The following is a 19,364-nucleotide window of genomic DNA, read 5'->3' on the forward strand; positions in this document are numbered from 1 at the left end:
ATCACCCCTGTACAAAATACATCATATCAGTGCTACATACAAACAATACATCACATGTATCAACAAAAATCTGTGTGGTCAAATGGTCTTCAAAAGCTGTGCATAACAATCGCGGCTGTCTCACCGGTGTCTACCCTGGTAACGTCGATGATCTCTAGAAGGGTGGTGGTGGTGGAGGATAATGTAGGCGGCGAAAGAGAAGCCAATCCTCCTCCAAGGCCTGCTGGGTGCGGATCACGGATGCAATCTGCTGCTCTAGGATCGAAAGTCGAGCAACAATGTCAGGAGGAAAAGACCGAAATGGCTGAGCAGATGAGGATGACGGACCAAGATATGGATAAGGAGGCATCTGAGCTCTCTCGAGCTCCTGCAAACGCTGAGAATGGGAATCATGCTGGTGTACAAATGACATCAAAAGATCCTCAATAGTATGGCCCAAATGAAATGGGTGGTATGGATCTGTGGGTGGCATGGGTGAGGAAGAGGACCAAAGTAATGGCGTGCTGGTAAGATCGATAGGTGCAACAGAAGATGGGATGGATGCTATCTGAGGCATGACAGGTAATGGCATCGGTACATGGCCAAATGGATGGGCGGAAGAGCCCTCTCCAGGCCCCGCTGGAGGTATGACAGAAGGAATCTGAAACGAGAACTCAGGATGGTGAGCATCCATGCGGTGAGGAGGAAGCGGCGGAACATCCTCGTCAGCCGGTATCCAACCGTGCTGAGCCTCCTCGTCAGGGGGATCCATGTGCTCTGCAAACAGAGCATGTTCGGGCTCAATAGGTAAGGGATCAACAGGAGCTAAAACAGGATCAACGTGAGCAACAGCAGGATCAACGTGAGCAACAACAGGATCAATATGATCGACATGAGGGTCAACTGGAATGTCAGCGATCAGAGGGTCAACAAGAGGATCAACAACATGGTCAGCATCTAACAAAGGAATATCATCAACAGGAACATCGCCAAGTGGCTGACCCGCCAAAATAGGATCAACAGGAACATCAGCATGTGCCAAACCATGCTCATGTGCGGGATCGAAAGCAGCGGCCTGCTCTGGAGCTACTGCAGGCTCGGGATCGTCAAACGCCATATCGAAGTCAAAGTCCGGATCGATAGGATCAAAAGGGTCGGCAGGGTCAACGGGGTCCTCTACAGGCTGGTCCATATGGACGAACTCAATATCACGGTCTGGATCGAATCCAGGAGGAAATACAGGGTCAGAATCCTCGATATCGTCATGCTCAAAAACAAAGCTCGGCATAGGGGCGGCAGATGACGCCTGGTCAGGATCCGAGTCATGAACGAAAAGCTGCGTGCTCGCCACATGTGATGGAGCAGATGCCACAGACTCAAAGGAGTCTGGAGCTGGAGAATGAACAGGCGAGTCTCCGGCAGGAGCATCGGCGATCATCAAAAGACCGCCAGCGGGCAAAAGAGCTGGGTCAGGATCCTCGTCCTCGTATAGCTCATCATCGAAAAGATCAATATCGTCACCAGCCTCGGCATCAAGCATAAGCTCATAAGCTGGGTAGGATGCAAGAGGAATCGGGGCGGGAATCACAGCGAGAGGAAGATCCGCAGCAGGACCACCAACGATGGGCTCATCGACGCCGTCAGGTAGCGCGAATGGCTGAAAGTCGTCGTCGTCTGTACTGGTATAATCCGAGGTGTGCACCTCGTGCTCTGATGACATACTCTCGTCTGACTCCATGGGTCGGGGTCCAGTAGTGTCCGAATCTCCTGTATCTGAGGTATCCATGAGTCTGTAATACAATCACAAGTATGTACAAATATCAGTAAATCAGGTAATCACACAAGTTACCACATAATAATCACATATTCCTCCTAGTCCCACTAGCCTCCCAGCCTCCCAGACTGTCTTTCCTAGTCCCACTAGCCTCCCAGCCTCCCAGACTGTCCTTCCTAGTCCCACTAGCCAACTTTTCCCAGCCTCCCAGACTGACTCCCTAGTCCCACTAGACAACTACCTCGATCGATTGGATCGAGCCTCGACCTCCCAGACCGAGCCTCAGCCTCCCAGACTGAGCCTAAAATAATAAAATATGCTCAACATTTGTTTATAAAAAGTTTTGGATCTGGACTTAAGTGGTATGCAGAAAAACATTTTCGTGAGAGCCCTAGTGATCATAGTCTAGACTCAAAATGAACCCTAGTTCGCTATGATCAGAGCTCTGATACCAAGCTGTCACACCCTGGCTTTGCGGAAGCGTGGTTAACTTGGTGTGACTTCTTAATACCATAGCTTAACCATAACAAGCTATATGAATTTAAAATCATGCAAAGTCATCCATTGAAAATAAAACTGTCAAACATTTTCTAAATGGGTAAACACCCAATAACCATTACTTGTCTTAAACAGTACAACTACTACCATAATGCAAACAAATAAACATGGTTCAGGGGCCATGGCTTGTCCAGGAAAGAGCCATGAGCCTTGAACCCCGGATGACTCTGAATCTAAATGCAGCGGGAAATCCTGCTAAACCGTGCCAGATCCTTAATTCCCTGAAATACATGTAAGTTGAAAAATCAACAATAATGTTGAGCGAGTTCATGCGAAAATGAGTAAATAAACCTTTATCTTTATCAACAACCCTGGTATGTAGCAAATAAGGAAAAAGAGATCACCAATGGTTTGCAAGGCCATTGATATGTGTAAATGCAAGTAGGAAGGCTCAAACCTAGCAAATTTATGCGTCGGGAACAAAGTCATCCCAAGGTCCGTTCTGCTGGACCTGGGACTGGGCTCGCTACACCCAAATAGATCTACCGCTCCTGCCCCTCGGTCCTACCCTGAGGATTAATGACCTCAAGTTTCCGCCTACCCATTCACATGATCTAAGTAACCCTCCTTACGCTAACCATACCATGTATAACATATCCATAATCATTGTAACATGTATTTCACCCCCGCAGTTTATAAAACTGAAAACAGTTAAGAGAAAAGGGGGACATGAACTCACAGTGAAGGCGTCACTAAATCAGTAATCCGAATATCCGTGTGCTGCGCAACGACCTACATGTGCTAATGCTATTAGACGGATGGCCGTGCTTTAGCTTCATAGTCGATATTTTTGGGAAACGGTTAGACAACCGCTTCGTGTGTATACTTGGTATTTTACTCTCCTTCCCAAGGATGGGGGATTTAAATACATGTGTATTCATATTATCTCATTAAGTCCCACTTAATATATTTTATTTCTTATTCCAAAATATATTTATTTTTCTCAAAAATAATATATTTCCTTTTTCTCATAACATTTTCCCAAAATAATATATTGACAACATACGTGCTTATGAATACTTCCGAATAAGGCGTAAGTTACGTTTTAATGATTAGGTGGTAATAGAAATTACCGTTGTAACTTTTATGCTTGTCGTATAAGCGTTTGTATTATTTTGAGTTTGACAAAGTTTGTAAATATTATTTTTACTCTAAAAATAATATTTATACATTTTCACAAAATAATCATAAACAGTGTTGTGAAAAGTATATTTATTGAATAAATATTTATCACGTTTATTTTTGTGAAAATCCCACCTCCGAATATTTAATAAAGTCATGGCGAAATATATTTTGTAAATACTTCAAAAATAATTCCAACACTTGTAAATATTCTAAGTGTTAGATTTTTAGAAAATTTCGCCAGAGTTTCCCCTGTAACTGGAGGTGGCCACGCTTTCAAGCGTATCATTTTCTTTTACAAAAACATCTCAACAATTTATCAATTCAACCGAATCAATTTTCAATACTTCAAATAGAAGACTAGTATGTAAAACCGCGTCGTTTCATGAACTTGTAGTTTTTACCAAATCTCCGGTGTAGATCTCGTTATTTTTAGTGGATCTATTCATATAATAAATTAGTCTTGTAAAAACCCCGTTTTTAGAAACAATCACTCTTCACAACTTCCCGACAACTTTTGTGAAAACTCAATATTTTGTCGGATCTTTTATGTACAAGTGTTTCTACACTTGTAGTTTATAGAAAATCATACTTATTCATATCTTACCCATTTTTATAAAAACGTGATTTTCTCGACACCCGGTCCTACGAATATACCACTTGTACATCCGTAGATCGGCTTGTTTTAGATACTATTTTTCATGTCAAAACATTTTTACACAAGTTCATGTTTCCCGTGTGGTGGAGTTTCACCTTTTAACCCTTGTACACAAGAAACAAGTGTATGTCAAGATACGCGATCCGGACAAAGTCGGGTTAAACGATGATGAGAGCCACCACATCGTAGATCGGGCCATATTAATCAACATATTCAAGTACTACGACTTTTACACGCGTTATGTGCTTTTATCCAACGAAATACACGTTTTTGGAGACTTTAAAGTTTCATTTAGCGGGTTACCGACATTCAACCATCAAAAATCCTTTTAACCACTTTAAACACGATTAATAATGAGTTTTAAACGTTATACCTCTAGCTCGGGGCTAGGGAAGATCTATGGCGAAAACTGAGTGGATAATAGCAAACGGTAGAGGTCCTCCGCGTTCCGTTTGTTCCGAGCTCCGTTGTACGTAACCACCAACACTTGAGTATACTTGGAACTTGCAAGACTTGAACCGACAATGGATGTGGGGGTGGGGTGGCTCACGGCCGAGAGGGAGCAAGGGGAGAGGGAGAGAGAGTGAAAGTGGAGTGTGTGTGTTTGTGTGTGTGAGAGGTGTGGTTATTTATAGAAAAGTGTGCCTCGTTCCTCGCGTAATCTAATTTAATATTATAAAGGTGTACTCTCCCGGGGCCCACTAGTTGGCCGATCCCATTGGGATGTAATGGCACTCGGTTCGTTCCCAATCGTTCAGTTACGGTTCAGTTTGGTTAAGTGCGTTACTTTAAGGTACTAACCTCGTTAGTTGCTTTAGTGCATCAAAAGCGGGTGTTAGGGTAATCAGGGACCCTAACTGGCTCAGAAAAGTACTAATATTAATTTTGGCAATATTTTTATGTTCCGGGTATTGTCCGGTTGTTCGGTCGGATAGTAATCCGTTAAAGTGCTTAAGATATCCGTTAAGCGTCATAAATAATATTTTTAGCGACACAATTTATTCTGCAAAGTGTCGGGAATAATTCCTCATATTTTGGCACTTTATTAATTAGCTAGAAGCTAGTGTGTTGATAAAAGTGCTGTGTTTCGTGCTTAAAGTATGTTTTAGGCACATCCAAATCTCTATATCTTATTCCTAGAGACGTAATCATACAACCCTTGTATCCCTACACACACTATGGGTGTAGTAAAATAATTCTGGCTCATTCAGGCCTTTGGAGGCAGTGTTTGCCTGATGCTGGCTATATCAGCATGTTCACTGTGTATCCGTTTAGTGCTACTGTGCTTTTGTGCATCATGTTTGTCACTAAGGTTCAATAAATAAGTAGTGTAGTGACAGGAATATCAAAGTATGATGCAGATATGTACAAGTACCAACAATCAAGTAGCAGTTTATCAGCAAACTCAGTAAAGCACAGTAATTAGGCATCAATTAATAATTAATTAAGTCGTACGGATACCTGGTTTTGAGAGGGTTGTCACAAAACAAGTCTCTGAACTTGTTGGGTCAGAATCACACTCCATTCTCGGTTTTCGCCTTTCACGCGATTAAACCATATCTATATACATCGGAACCAACCGGTCTAGGCTACGGCCATTTTAACGACTCGTTAGGATTCCAAGAGGTTAATTAAAACCTTCGTTCCAGATTAGGAGCCCCAGTAAAAGCTATCGGTGATTTAATCCAAATAAGGAAATATACTTGCAAAGGTAAATACTTTAACTTATTTCCCCTATATGGGCTTGGGTTACGGTATATTAATACCGCTTGATTGAGCATTATATAATTCCATCGCTTAGGTGGTTAATTGATTAAATATGATCGGCTCATTTAAACAGTTTTGTTGCTTATAAGCCTTTGGGGGGTTTAATGACCGTTGTCCCGGATATCCTTGGCATCATTTTACGAAATGGCCATGACCATCGACATCCCGGTGTAGGCGTACACCCGGTATAAAGTGTCGACATTAAAATTAAAAGACGTAGCCGTTGGTTTTTATACTACGGTTTTACGCAAACGTGGTGTGTCTATAAATCTTTAACCCGGCACGACCCGGGCTACTGAACGCATAAAAGAACATGAAAAACGTTCACAAGATCATTATGAATTTTCCCAAGTTATAAAAGAGTTTGTGCCTTGTGCATTCAAATCAATTTTAATAAACATTTTCAAATGTGTCAGTTGAATGTATTTACCAGTGTAAACTGACGTATTTTCCCCAAAAAGATTAAGTGCAGGTACCTAAACGTAAATTGGCTGGTATTAGCTCCCTAGCGTCGGGATAAGTCTCGCAAGCTTGATTGCAGTATCTGATGGAACAATACTTTATGTTTATTTACGATCCACTGTGGATATATTCAACCCCTGTAATACATTTTGATATTACAATCAGAGGTTGAAGTTTATATATTTATCTTATGCTTCCGCTGTGCATTATATAATTGTGTGGTTTGACTATATTGTTGCCAACATCGTCACGGTAATCCCCCACCGGGCCCACCGGTGAGACACGTGGAAATCGGGGTGTGACAACACTACACATTGAGGACAATGTTTACCTCAAGTGTGGGGATGGAGGAAAATTTTCAAAAAAATTTCAAAATGTCTTTGTTTGAAGCGATCTAAAAAGCACAAGTAACTAAGTTAACGAGGGATGACACAACCCATTTGGTCTTTTGTCATGGTCAAGTTCAAGTTAATTAGCATGACAAGTATTTAGCGGGTGGTTATTTGGGAATAATCCGCCTAAGAAACTAGCACATCATGCATGTCACATACCATACCCTTTATATGTGAGGTTTTGAGCCACTTTTTCATCATAGAATTACATATATGTGTTTTCTTTGTTTGAGTGGACCATTAGTCACGTATTGTAGAACTTGCGACTTTTGATACGTTTGAGACCATAGACCGAATACAAGCACGAGAATGATTAAGGCATTAGGTGAACCTTTTCCTTTAAAACCAATTATTTATCCTTACCCAAACAAATCCCCTAGTCGCCCACTTTGAGCCTAAGCCTTTCGTTTGACAACCCGTTTAGCCCATAACCGTCAAACCTTTTCTTTTAAACCCGTGTGATGAAAATTCGATTGTAGGATTATTTGATTGTATAGTTGTGTTTGCAAAAAAAAAAAAAAAGCAAAAATTCTGAAAATGTTACGAAAAAGAATGAAAAGGCATTGAGAAAAACACAAGAAGAAGTGTTAGTAGTTGTTGAATAAAAGGCGAAAGTTGTTGCCTCATAGTTGATGTTTATATTTAGTTTTGTTCAGTTTAGTAAGTTGAAATAAAAATTGAATTTTCATCACCTTAGCCACTTTAAATATCCTACTCCCTACCCTTAGCCTTGCCCTGTTACAACCCTTACAAAGACCTTTTGACTTATGCTTAGTATTCGTGTTCGGTGGTGGAGAATGATTGAGTTGCAAGCCTATGCGGGTACGTGTTTTAATCGATTTTGAGCGATTACTTTTAAAAAAAAGTGCTAATACATCATGAAAATTAGCCAACTTGTAAACCGAGGGGAGTGAACATTGTGAGGGATATGCATTAAATGTGAGTTTTAAAGGCGGGTTAATCTTGGATAACCAGTTTTACATGATTAATTATTTATTGCTAAATATGTGAAAATTGTAAAAAGTTTGAACTTGGGCATGACAATTGACCTTAACCTTAGTCTCGGGAATGGGATGTGTGTTTTTCGTTCGACCCACGTGAAAGTGAAAAACAGATTTGCTTGAGGGCAAGCAAACGACAAGTGTGGGGATGTGATGGAGAGTGTAAAACATGGGTGTTGAAGTGTTTATCTTACGTGGTTTAGCTTGTCTTATATGATTATATGCCTGGAATTAGCTTATTGCGAGTGATTGTATGGTTGCAGGCAAAACAAGTGAATTCGGTGAAGTTACGGGGTTTAAAGATAAAGCGGAACATGTAAGATTGACGAGTGCAGCCATTGGAAGTGAATATAGTGAAAATATGAAAGGAATGAAGAATATTGAAGTTGAGGGGCTAATGTGTTATTCAGTGAAAGTTGTTTTTGTGAGTGGAAAACAAGATGGGGAATTACGGTTCGCAATTTTGGAGAGGAGGCAACACCATTGACTACTTGGCACAGAAATCAAGAAACAAAGTCTTGGAAGGACGTGATGAGTATACGCGGCTAATCTCCTAAGGGTTTCACCCCGGTGTAGACTTTGTAAGAATTCTAGGGTTTCAATACTTTGTTTATGATTTAATTTGTGACTAGTTGTATTTAACCATTTGAAACTTATATCAATTGTCTTGCATTTGTATTGGATTCATGAATTGTCGAATGAGTTGTTAAATTTGACTTTGTGAAATGAATATGTGCAATTATGCCTTGCTATAGGTTAGGATTTACATGTCCTTAGTAACGAAGTGTAGTGCGGTCCGTTGTCTATGACGTTGATAGCTCTTGACACCTAAGCCACGTAATACTAAATCCGTTAATAATCAAATGCAACTAAATTAAGTCTAACGTGTAGAAACTCTAGTTCTTGCAGTTGTCGAACCGGGTGTGACCCTTGTTTCTAACCTGTTATTTTTACTCATTCTAATTAGTGGTTTCTAATAATTTTTCTAAACAAACTAAAAATAAAAATTAGCAAGCTTCATAATTATTTTGCATATTTGTTTGTAAATAACTTTGGCTAATCGAACAACTAGTGTGATACTGGCCACATGCTCTTCGTGGATACGACACCCGACTTACCCTAGCTACCTAGGTTTAATTGGGTTTTTGACTGATCGGGATGACATGGTCACGTCAGCTGGTCGTGTTTGGTCGACCTGACAGGTTTATTACTAATTTCAGGAGATCCATCCCAATGTAGCTCATACTCGATATCTGATTACCATTTATATATTTATTATTAATATTAATTTCAGGACCATATATTTTCTTAAAATCGTATTTACTCATAATCTGATAAATCCACATAATGGAAGCTCTTTGGAGCTTTGAAACATATTGATTAAGGGATTGTTTGTTTACCTCTTAAAACTTAAAAAAGAGCTCATGATAAGTAATCCGAAACACCGACAATTGAAAACACCAAAATTGAGTTTTGAGATATATTACAAGGGGTTTAAGTTTAACTATAGTCTACACCGAAACTTGGAAGGACCTTTTAGGGTTTCAAAAAATGGGCGAAACGGAGAAGGCGTCGGAAGCCAAGAGAACCACCGTCGGACCAGCCTCCGTTTTGGCTTACCTCGACCCCAATTACTGGTTTGTTTTCTGAACCGAAACTTGAAACACTGTTATTACCATGAACGTTTATATCATTTACTAGGTTAGTTATATACGCATTGAATAAAGGAAATATTATTATATAGTTAGTTACCAAGATTTAAGAATCATACAACTACATTTGAGATAAAGATGTGACTGAAGTGAATTAAGAGAAGAATTTAGCTTATTTGTTCTTTCGTATTTCTTCGAATAGTTAATTGTACCGTGTACGGTTGAATATTTAGTTTGATTATTATCAGGAATGAGAGGTTTACTTCTGAGGATCATTACGAATGGCTCAAAGATTACTCACATTTTCGTCATTTGATCCACCAGCATATCAAACCCGATTCTTCCGTAAGCTGTTTTCTCTTTCTTGACGATCACCATTAGTCAGTCAACACCTGAAATGTTTTTTCAATGTAATGCTGCTGCAGGTATTGGAGCTCGGGTGTGGAAACTCACAACTCTCTGATGAGTTATATAACGATGGAATTACTAATATAACCTGCATTGATCTCTCTTCGGTTGCAGTTGAGAAAATGCAAAAACGCTTCTTCTCTAAAGGCTACAAAGGTTTCTGTATTTACTTTCTCTATACTTATTATAATGTTCAATGTGGTTCTTCGTTGTAATTGCCCGAGAAGAATTATAAGGTTTGATGGAAACTTTTCGGTTTATTTGAACTTAAAGTGGACCTCTTTTGTCTTGCTTTCGATAATCTCTATGTAAATTTGTATCTATACTCTTTCATTAATCTTTCTATATCGTGATAAGATTCTTTTGTTGAAATTGGGATGAGATTGGTACAGTACCCGTACCGGTACTTAAATTGAACAAAACTGGGTACCGAATATTATGGTACGGGTAAGGGTATCGGTACCGGTATTTCGGTACGGTACCCGCTTTGGTACCACTTTGGTTTTTTTAATCTTTTGAGCACTCGTACGGGTACCAAATAAGTAAAATTGGTATGAGTAGTAATGCAATACGGGTACCAAATAGGTAAAGTCGATACGAGTACCGTGATATCATAATACGAACCAGTACTATATAAAGTTTGGTACCAGTACCATTTTTTACCTGTACCGATACCGAAAGTATCGAATACCGAAATCAATAAAAGTGGGTACCTATACATGTACCGAATACCCAAAACCGGTACAGGTATGAGTACGGGTATTTGGGAAAATAATCTCATCCCTAGTTGAAATAGCTTAACATGTGGTGTACTTTTTAGTATATATTAATCTACTTTCATTTCATTGATATCTGTATTTGCAGGTGTCAAAGTGTTGGAAGGCAATATGTTGAATCTTTCATTTGCCGATGAATCATTTGATGTCGTAATAGAAAAAGGAACCATGGTAAAGTATAAAAAACTTGCAAAAACTAAAAACATAGATGTGTATGAGGATATTTTTTTTTGGTTATAAATTGTTGTACGGTTGCTCAATGTTTATTTTTTGAATCTTAACAAGTCAAGTTTATATCTTGTTAAACATGAAGGATGTTTTGTTCGTGGACAGTGGTGACCCGTGGAACCCACGGCCCGAGGCCGTAAACAACGCAATGGCGATGCTTCAAGGTGTTCATAGGGTTTTGAAACCCAACGGGATTTTCATCTCAATCGCTTTTGGTCAGGTAGTAGACACGTAAACTTTTCAAACACTTTCTCATTTGGATTGTGGGAGTTTTGACCCATGTGCTTGTGAATGGTCGATTTGGGTTGTGTTTTTTATTTATAATGGGCCAAAATAAAACTGGCTAAAAACGAAACTAGTTGACGTTTGTCCAAATTACAAATTTAGCTAAACAAGAAATGGGTCAGCTGGGTTGAACGGTTCAGCAGTCACCCAAGGTGTAATCTACTGCATACTAACTCGTAAATCACTTTCTTCAAATGAAATTTATTACTAATGTAAAAAAAAAATAGTTTTTATAAAGGACATTAAACAAACAAACAAACTATTAACAAAATTGGTAAACAGTGTTTTTTTTGTCTTGTATTGATCTGATGATTTGCATGTCCTGCAGCCACACTTCAGGCGTCCGCTATTTAATGCCCCCGAGTTTACATGGTCCATCGACTACACTACATTTGGAGATGGATTTCATTATTTCTTTTATGTCCTGAGGAAGGTTAGTACTTAGTATTAAGTGCCTTGTAGATATTTAGAGTAAAGTACACGGATGGTCCCTGTTGTTTACCAAAATTTTGGATTTGGTCCCTGGCTGTCAAAAAGTACACAAATGGTTTGTGTGGCTTGCACTTTGTAACGCATTTAGTCCCCGGTCAACAAACTAATGGTTTTAGCATGTCCACGTTAGGGACTAAATGTGTTACAAAGTACAAACCACAGGGACCATCCATGTATTTTAGGAAAAAGCTAGGGACTAAATGCGTTAAAAAGTGCAAACCATAGGGACCATCTATGTACTTTTGAAAACCTAGTGACCAAATCCAAAATTTTGGTAAACCACACGGATTATCCGTGTACTTTACTCTAACTGATTAGCTTATTATATGTGCCTGTTTTTATTTGTTACTACACAATACAATTATTTTGTGACTTCTCAAAGAATGAATTATAATTTACAGGGATGCAAATTGTTAGATGCCAATGCAGATGTGAAGAAAGTTGAGACACCAACTCTATGCCTTTATCAAGATGAATTGGATAATGAAGATTATTTATTTCGTACCAACATTGATGAAACTGATGATCAAAGATGACAGACATTGCAACGATACATGGGAAACGACCTGTTTCAGTTCTGGACCCTTTTGCCCATCGTTTTCTTACATGCATTGATCGATCTATGGCTGTAGTTGTGTCCAAATTTAAAGCTCGAGAGCTCTTTTTGTCTTGTATTTGTATCGTACGATGTTAAAAAAAACAGTTAGATATGTTTTTGGGATGTTTTTATTTTCTCAAGGTTTACATTCTGAAATATTTTTTGTTTTGTTAGTTTCGACTTCCTGGACAACTTTGATTTGTCTAAGATAGGTACTTGTCATTGTTGCAATTCTTGTATCTTTAGTTCTTGATATAACTACAAATGTAGATGATGTCATTTTTGGTAGGCCCAGTTTTGTTTATTTGTTATTTATTGCTTAATCTTAACAAATAACATGATAGTATCAGAATAGTAAGATTACATATTTTGGTGGAGTGTTTAGAGGATCCGAAATGAAACGCATCTGGTCGTCATGATGGTAATAAAAACTCGTTATTTGATTCTATTATTTCCATGCCTTTTGTTATGGTGTTTAAGTCATTGCAGTAAACTTAAATTTGGTTGGTCCGACTGGTTGAAGAATCCACTCCTTTTCATGTAACCGGTTCTTTTTCCTCGAGGCTAGTCTTTTGCTCGCCGGGAGTGTGGTTTTTATATAGTTTGTCTTTAAAAAGAACTTTAGTCAGACTTCAATTATTTATATTATTGTCAAGTAACTCACCGGTAGACCGGCTTGAACCTAATTTTGAACCATGCTTTGGCTTGTTATAATAATTTAAAAAAAAAAAGAAACGGAAAAAAAGGAGAGACGCTAGAAGGAGGGCTTGAACCTCCGACCTTGTGGTTAACAGCCACACGCTCTAACCAACTGAGCTATTCCAGCTTGCTGTTATAGACATAATCTAGTTCTTTGATATTCTTTCATTTTAGAATAACATTTCTTTTGCAATAGCTCCTTGTTAGTTGAGTTATTGCAACTCGATCCTCACTCCTTTATTTATATTATATTTTATAGAATTGTAACTACATTATGTTCTCATCTCTTCAACCTGTTAAACCTTTGGTGTTAATATCGACTAAAAAACTTAAATGTGATTGGACACCCCTAAATTTTTAGGCTAAGTTTTGATGGTACTATGCATGCAAAAATAATAATAGGGTGGAAAGTGCGTCAAGACGATTACCGGTACATTTATTTTCACAAAAAAAGACATCAAATCTAAACTATACATGATTAGTACCGGTTAATCCTGACTTGACTCGTGTATCCTATTTATTTAAATTATCAAATGGATTGGTTAGTTAAACGAGATGTTATTGGGTTGGCGATTTGTAAAATGATAAAGTTAGGGATTAATTTTTTTTCCCAAATACCTGTATATGTACTCTTACCGGTATCTGTACTATTTTAGGTATTCGGTACTTGTATCGGCACTCAGTTTTATTGATTTCGCTATTCGGTGTTTGCGGTATCAGTACGGGTACGAGAAAATGGTACTTGTACCAAATTTTATATAGAACTTCAAGAGTTTTTTTTTATATTATGTTATTTCGTATTATGGTAATTATAGTACTTGTATCGATTTTACCTATTTGGTACCCGTATCATATTGGTATTGTACCTATTTTACCTATTTGGGACCCTTACTTTATTAGTACTAGTACCGATTTTACATATTTGGTACCCGTATGAGTACTCAAAAAATAAAATAAAAAACAAAATGGCGCCAAAGCGTGTACGTACCGAAATACATGTATCGTACCAAGAAATTCAGTAAAGTATTTGGTACCGAAATACATGTACGCATAGAGATATTGTACCGATCTCATCACTAGATAAAGCTTATGTAGAGTTAGTTACATAGACAGTCCTTGTAGTAAGATCATAGTACGATATTAGTTCCAAGATTTCAAGAAATTACATTTTTGGTTCCAACTCTTCACTTGATCGGATCATAACATTTTTGCCAAAACAAATTTTAGACAAAGAAATCCCGAGCCGGTTTATTGACGGGGAATAAATGATGAAATAAAATGAATCTTTCACCAAACGTCCAAACCCAAACCTTTTGACCATTATACCAAAAGTCAAAATTAGTTCCTCATTTTAAAAAGAATTAAAAGGGGGATTATTGTTTTGGCAGGATATTTGACCATATGAAATTATGAATGATCTCTGTTTGACCCAAACCTTGCGTTTGACCTTAATCCAAACTCGAAAGCTCAAAACTTCAACTCTTTAGGCCTCAAGCCACACGTCACTCCATCCTTTCATAATATTATTTATTATTAAGATGTTAATACTGCTTGGTCTGAGTAACCAGTGACGGATAATAAAAAACTGTAAACGAAATTTGGTGTATGTATGCCCTATTGAGAGGGATTTTTCTTGGATCATATTGGGACATCAATATATCTGCCCAGTTGAGTCGGGCCATCGAAATATTTTAGGTTTTATAGATATAATGTTTTTTTTATCAGGTATGTAACTTTATACGGGGATTTAAAGGTGATTTCAGATATTATGTATAGGCTTTGAAGGTGCTTTTTGATTTTGTAAACATGATTTGATATTAATACACATTGTTTCTATATAAGGTAAACAAGTTTAAGTATCAGACATGTATCGTCTAATACTATACACGCCTCAAACCCACCAATTCTTTAAAAAATTGTCTCATACCCGGTTCCATACTAAAATAATTGTCACAAATGTTTTAAGTTTTTTTCAATCATATTCGGAGTTTTCTAATCATCCATTAAAATTAAATTGTTCATTTCATTTCTGTATAGTTTATGTTTACCAAGTACAATGTTTTTTCATTCAGTTAGAATAGTCTTATTTCATTCTCATGCCAAACATCAAGTTTTTATTTTTTTTCATACAAATTAACCGTATCCTACTATAAAAGGAAAACACAAAGAAGTTGCTAACCGTTCTTTGCACGTTAACTTGATACTTGATAGTAACTTCTGACAAACAAATTCAAGAGAATTTAAACTTTGTTGCTGACATGTGTTGTGTGTGTCCCATGGCTTGACTAGGTTTCTCTTAGTCTGGAGGGTATGGGGGCCGACTTAGGTTCGTGGCCTGGTGCCGCACCCCTACACACCCCCCCCCCAATAGGCGCGTCCCGACGACTCCAGCTCCCCCAACGACGTGCTCGATGGGCCTGTGTTCTCTCTCCTCACACACACACAGCTATACATACATACATACATACATACATACATACATACATACATACATACATACATACATACATACATACATACATACATACATACATACATACATACATACATACATACATACATACATACATACATACATACATACATACATACATACATACATACATACATACATACATACATACATACATACATACATACATACATACATACATACATACATACATACATACATACATACATACATACATACATACATACATACATACATACATACATACATACATACATACATACATACATACCATACATACATACATACATACATACATACATACATACATACATACATACATACATACATACATACATACATACATACATACATACATACATACATACATACATACATACATACATACATACATACATACATACATACATACATACATACATACATACATACATACATACATACATACATACATACATACATACATACATACATACATACATACATACATACATACATATATATATAAAGTGGTTCATCCCCCACCCCCTAGGTCCATCCCCTTTAGGCCGTGCTTACGTGACGGTGACGTGGCAACCCATCCCCTTAGGGATGAGGCTCTCCATACCCTCCAGTCTTATATTGTTTTCTTAGATAACTCATAAGTGACAAATGTGACATTTGATATCTTACCATTGATTTAGAGATGATAGGTACAAAGGTCCCAATATGAATGCACCTTATTCATCTCAACTCATCTAACGAATCCCATCAACCGGTCATATCATCAACATAAGAAAGTTTCTTATATTTTGGTCATTTTTACACGGGTTGGCTAATCTAATTTGCGGCGACAGTTCTTGACATGATCCAAAACCCAACCAGACTCCGACAGAAAAAAAAAGTTTGGGTCGACTAACATGACCCGTATAAAAACAGATCGTGTTTGAGTTGACTCATATTAAAAATAGTTCAGGTTGACCCATATAAAAGTGAGTTGACCCGTTAACCCGTTTAAGTATTTAAAAAAATAACTTTTATATTTTTAATTTTGTTTTTGTTTTTTTCGTTTTACATGGTTAGCTATAATAATGTTTGTTTTGACACACCATATCATTTACTTGTCACACTCATACTCACCATTAAAAACATTATTGGTAACCCACTTACAACACACAACCCGCGTATAACTTCTTAACATGTATGACTCATGTAATAATACGAGTTAAACGGGTTTTCTTCAGATTGACCCGAATTTATGTGTGTGCAGGTTAGGGTTGTAGTTTTTGACACAATCTATTATGGGTCGGGTTTTGATTACACATTTTAATCCGCCAACCGATAACCCATCAACCTGGCACGATTATATATAAAGATTTTCTAACACCATTAAATAATAAAAAAAGTATCAAGACATTTTTTTCTTCTTCTAAAATATGTATAGACGACTCATTCTCATATCGATACATTTTCACATTTAATCAATAGCCACGTGTCATCATCCTATCACAATCTCTTCAACGCCACCTGGAAATCCACCCTCTCCTGTCTCCTCACACTGCCATTCCTTTTCCGCCGTCCACTATCCGACGTCGTTCTACCCTTCTTCTTCATCATTCCAAAACCTTCACTATCCGACGTCGTTTTACCCTTCTTCTTCATTTCAAAACCTGAACTCTTTTCAAGCACCAAACTCGCTTTAATGGCGAGCAAACATATCTCTTGCAACGAAATCGGTCTATACAACTTCGAAACCGGCATAATGAAATATATTTGACCCGGTTGAAGCTCTTCATCGGCTGGCACGTGAGGCACGTGACAGTTCACAAACATGTGTTCGGAGCTGCACAGGAAGAACATGTCTGGTTGATGGTCGGAGAGGACTTTTCCGGCGGTTATAGGCTGCCGGAATTCCTGTAACCGGCCGTCGATTGAGTTGATCACCTTTGTAGATGTTGAGGTTGTTGATTCGTTGGTAGTTGATAATGTTGTTTGATGTTTTGAACTGTATTGTGTTGACGAGGTTGTACCCATGATTTGTTGAAGGTTTTTGATTGTTTTTTTTTTTTCTTTTTCTTTTTGGTGGGATAATTATACAGGGAGGGGGTATGTATATAGAGAGAGAGGATTATGTGTGTACGTGTGTATGACTTTTGCCAGTGTGAATAATGAATTGGGTGAGTGGTTTCTATTTTGGATTTATTTGTTTGTAATTTTTTTAGACAAATTTATATTCATGAAAAGTGGTATGGAGGGTGCATGGTGCATGGTGATGATAGGATTCTCGAGTTTGAAATAAAAAAAGTTGTATATAAAACCATTATTTTATAACTTTTAGTAAAGGAAAATTTGTATATATCATGCGTTTTGTGAGAAAGATTTAGATGATCATAAGACTGAACCATGTTATTTTTTCCTAAAAGATTTATTTGGGATGGATTATCTCGCATTATGTAGTGAGAATTCAAACGTTTTTTTTTGGTTTGTTACAGTACCAACATTTGTTATAAATGCCTAAAAGAATATTGATGTGTATTTTTTATCAAATGAAACTTTTATTGGTTCTGATAATACTAATACCGGTATCATTAATGTTGACTGTCAAATTTGGAATTTGTAATTTCACACTCTTGGATAAAATGTACATCAAAACGTCACATTGCAACAATAATATATGGAGGTAACAAATTATAACTGTTTGATCAAAAGATAAAATAGTTATATTGAAACGTCATGTCGCAATATGGAGACAAGAAGTTATAACTCGGAAACTGTAAAGTCGAACAAAGCAAAATTTAGAGTTAATTACTGTTTTCGTCCCTGTGGTTTGTCAAAAATCACTATTTCAGTCCATTAGTTTAAAATTTGCGATTTAGTCCCAGTGGTTTCACTTTCGTAACCATTTCAGTCCACCTCGTAACCATTTTAGTCCTTGTACTAACAGAATAAATGGATTGAAATGGTTAAGAAAGTGAAACCACAAGGACTGAAATGGTTACGAAAGTGAAACCACAAGGACTGAAATCACAATTTTTAAACTAATGGACTGAAATATTGATTTTGGACAAACCACAGGGACGAAAACAGCAATTAACTCCAAAATTTAAATAAAACATTATAACTTGAAGAAATATATAGCGAGTTTAACGAAAAAAAATATTAAAAGCTTACTCGCTATTTCATAAGCATCACTTTTATTTTTTAATAAGTAACAAAGATATGGTTAGAATAAACATTTCGAACAAGATAAGATGACAAAATGAAAGCCGAAAATTGAAATAAAATAATATAATAATTATTTTAGAGCAAAGCGCGTCCAACTCAATTATTTTATTTTAAAGCAACCGCCAGGTAAGATGGGCTATGGAAGGTGATGAAAATACCACATTTTTCCATGGGTATATTATCAATAGGAGGGCTAGCAATAATATTACAGGTTTATTGTTAGAGGGAGAGGGAGAGTGGGTAACGAAGCCTAGTCTGGTTAAAAAAGAGGTGATGAGGTTCTTTAAAAATGGTTTTGAAGAAAAGAGCAAAACAAGACCGAAGCTAACACGCCACAATATTAGAAGATTATCGGATGGAGATGCACAGGCTCTTACTATCCCGTTCAGTGACGAAGAAATAAAAAATGCGGTTTTCGAATGTGGGCCAGACAGGACGCCGAGACCAAATGGTTTTAATTTCAGGTTTATCAAAAGGTTTTGGAACGTGTTCGAGCAAGATTACAGAAACATTTTATTCTCTTTTTATAATAAGAGAATAATTTCTAATAGTTGTAGTTCATCATTCATCACTCTCATCCCGAAGACCAAAGATCTTGTGGGGTTGAGAGATTACCGGCCAATTAACCTTATTTGGGGTGATTAGTAAAATGGTCTCGAAAATCCTTGCTAATCGGCTCAAGAAGGTAATTGGTTCGATTATATCGGAAAACCAAACGACATTCTTAAAATGAAGGTACATTCTTGATAGTTCTCTTATGCTTAGTGAAGTGATATCGTGGCTGAAGGGGTAAGGTCCCAAAAACCTTGCTTCAAGTACTTGGGACCATACCACAA

The 19,364-nt window shown here is 37.4% G+C and overlaps 2 protein-coding genes and 1 non-coding gene across 3 annotated transcripts; 1 reads left to right on the forward strand and 2 right to left on the reverse strand.

Annotated features, from left to right (window-relative positions):
• The first annotated feature begins 9,190 nt into the window (after window positions 1-9,190).
• On the forward strand, window positions 9,191-12,410 carry LOC110912514 (EEF1A lysine methyltransferase 4). Its single transcript, XM_022157252.2, has 7 exons — window positions 9,191-9,350; window positions 9,614-9,710; window positions 9,791-9,929; window positions 10,638-10,720; window positions 10,863-10,997; window positions 11,391-11,495; window positions 11,956-12,410. Exons 1-7 carry the CDS (start codon window positions 9,265-9,267, stop codon window positions 12,088-12,090), a joined length of 780 nt encoding a protein of 259 aa, XP_022012944.1. The 5' UTR covers window positions 9,191-9,264; the 3' UTR covers window positions 12,091-12,410.
• A 494-nt stretch (window positions 12,411-12,904) lies between these two features.
• TRNAN-GUU lies at window positions 12,905-12,978 on the reverse strand. Its single transcript has one exon. It is a non-coding gene; the product is annotated as a tRNA-Asn (tRNA).
• A 3,831-nt stretch (window positions 12,979-16,809) lies between these two features.
• On the reverse strand, window positions 16,810-17,337 carry LOC110914237. Its single transcript, XM_022159042.1, has one exon. The coding sequence runs from the start codon at window positions 17,335-17,337 to the stop codon at window positions 16,810-16,812; it is 528 nt and encodes a 175-aa protein (XP_022014734.1).
• Window positions 17,338-19,364: the final 2,027 nt, after the last annotated feature.

The sequence above is a fragment of the Helianthus annuus genome, chromosome 16, assembly GCF_002127325.2.
Source record: "Helianthus annuus cultivar XRQ/B chromosome 16, HanXRQr2.0-SUNRISE, whole genome shotgun sequence".
Taxonomy (NCBI): domain Eukaryota; kingdom Viridiplantae; phylum Streptophyta; class Magnoliopsida; order Asterales; family Asteraceae; genus Helianthus; species Helianthus annuus.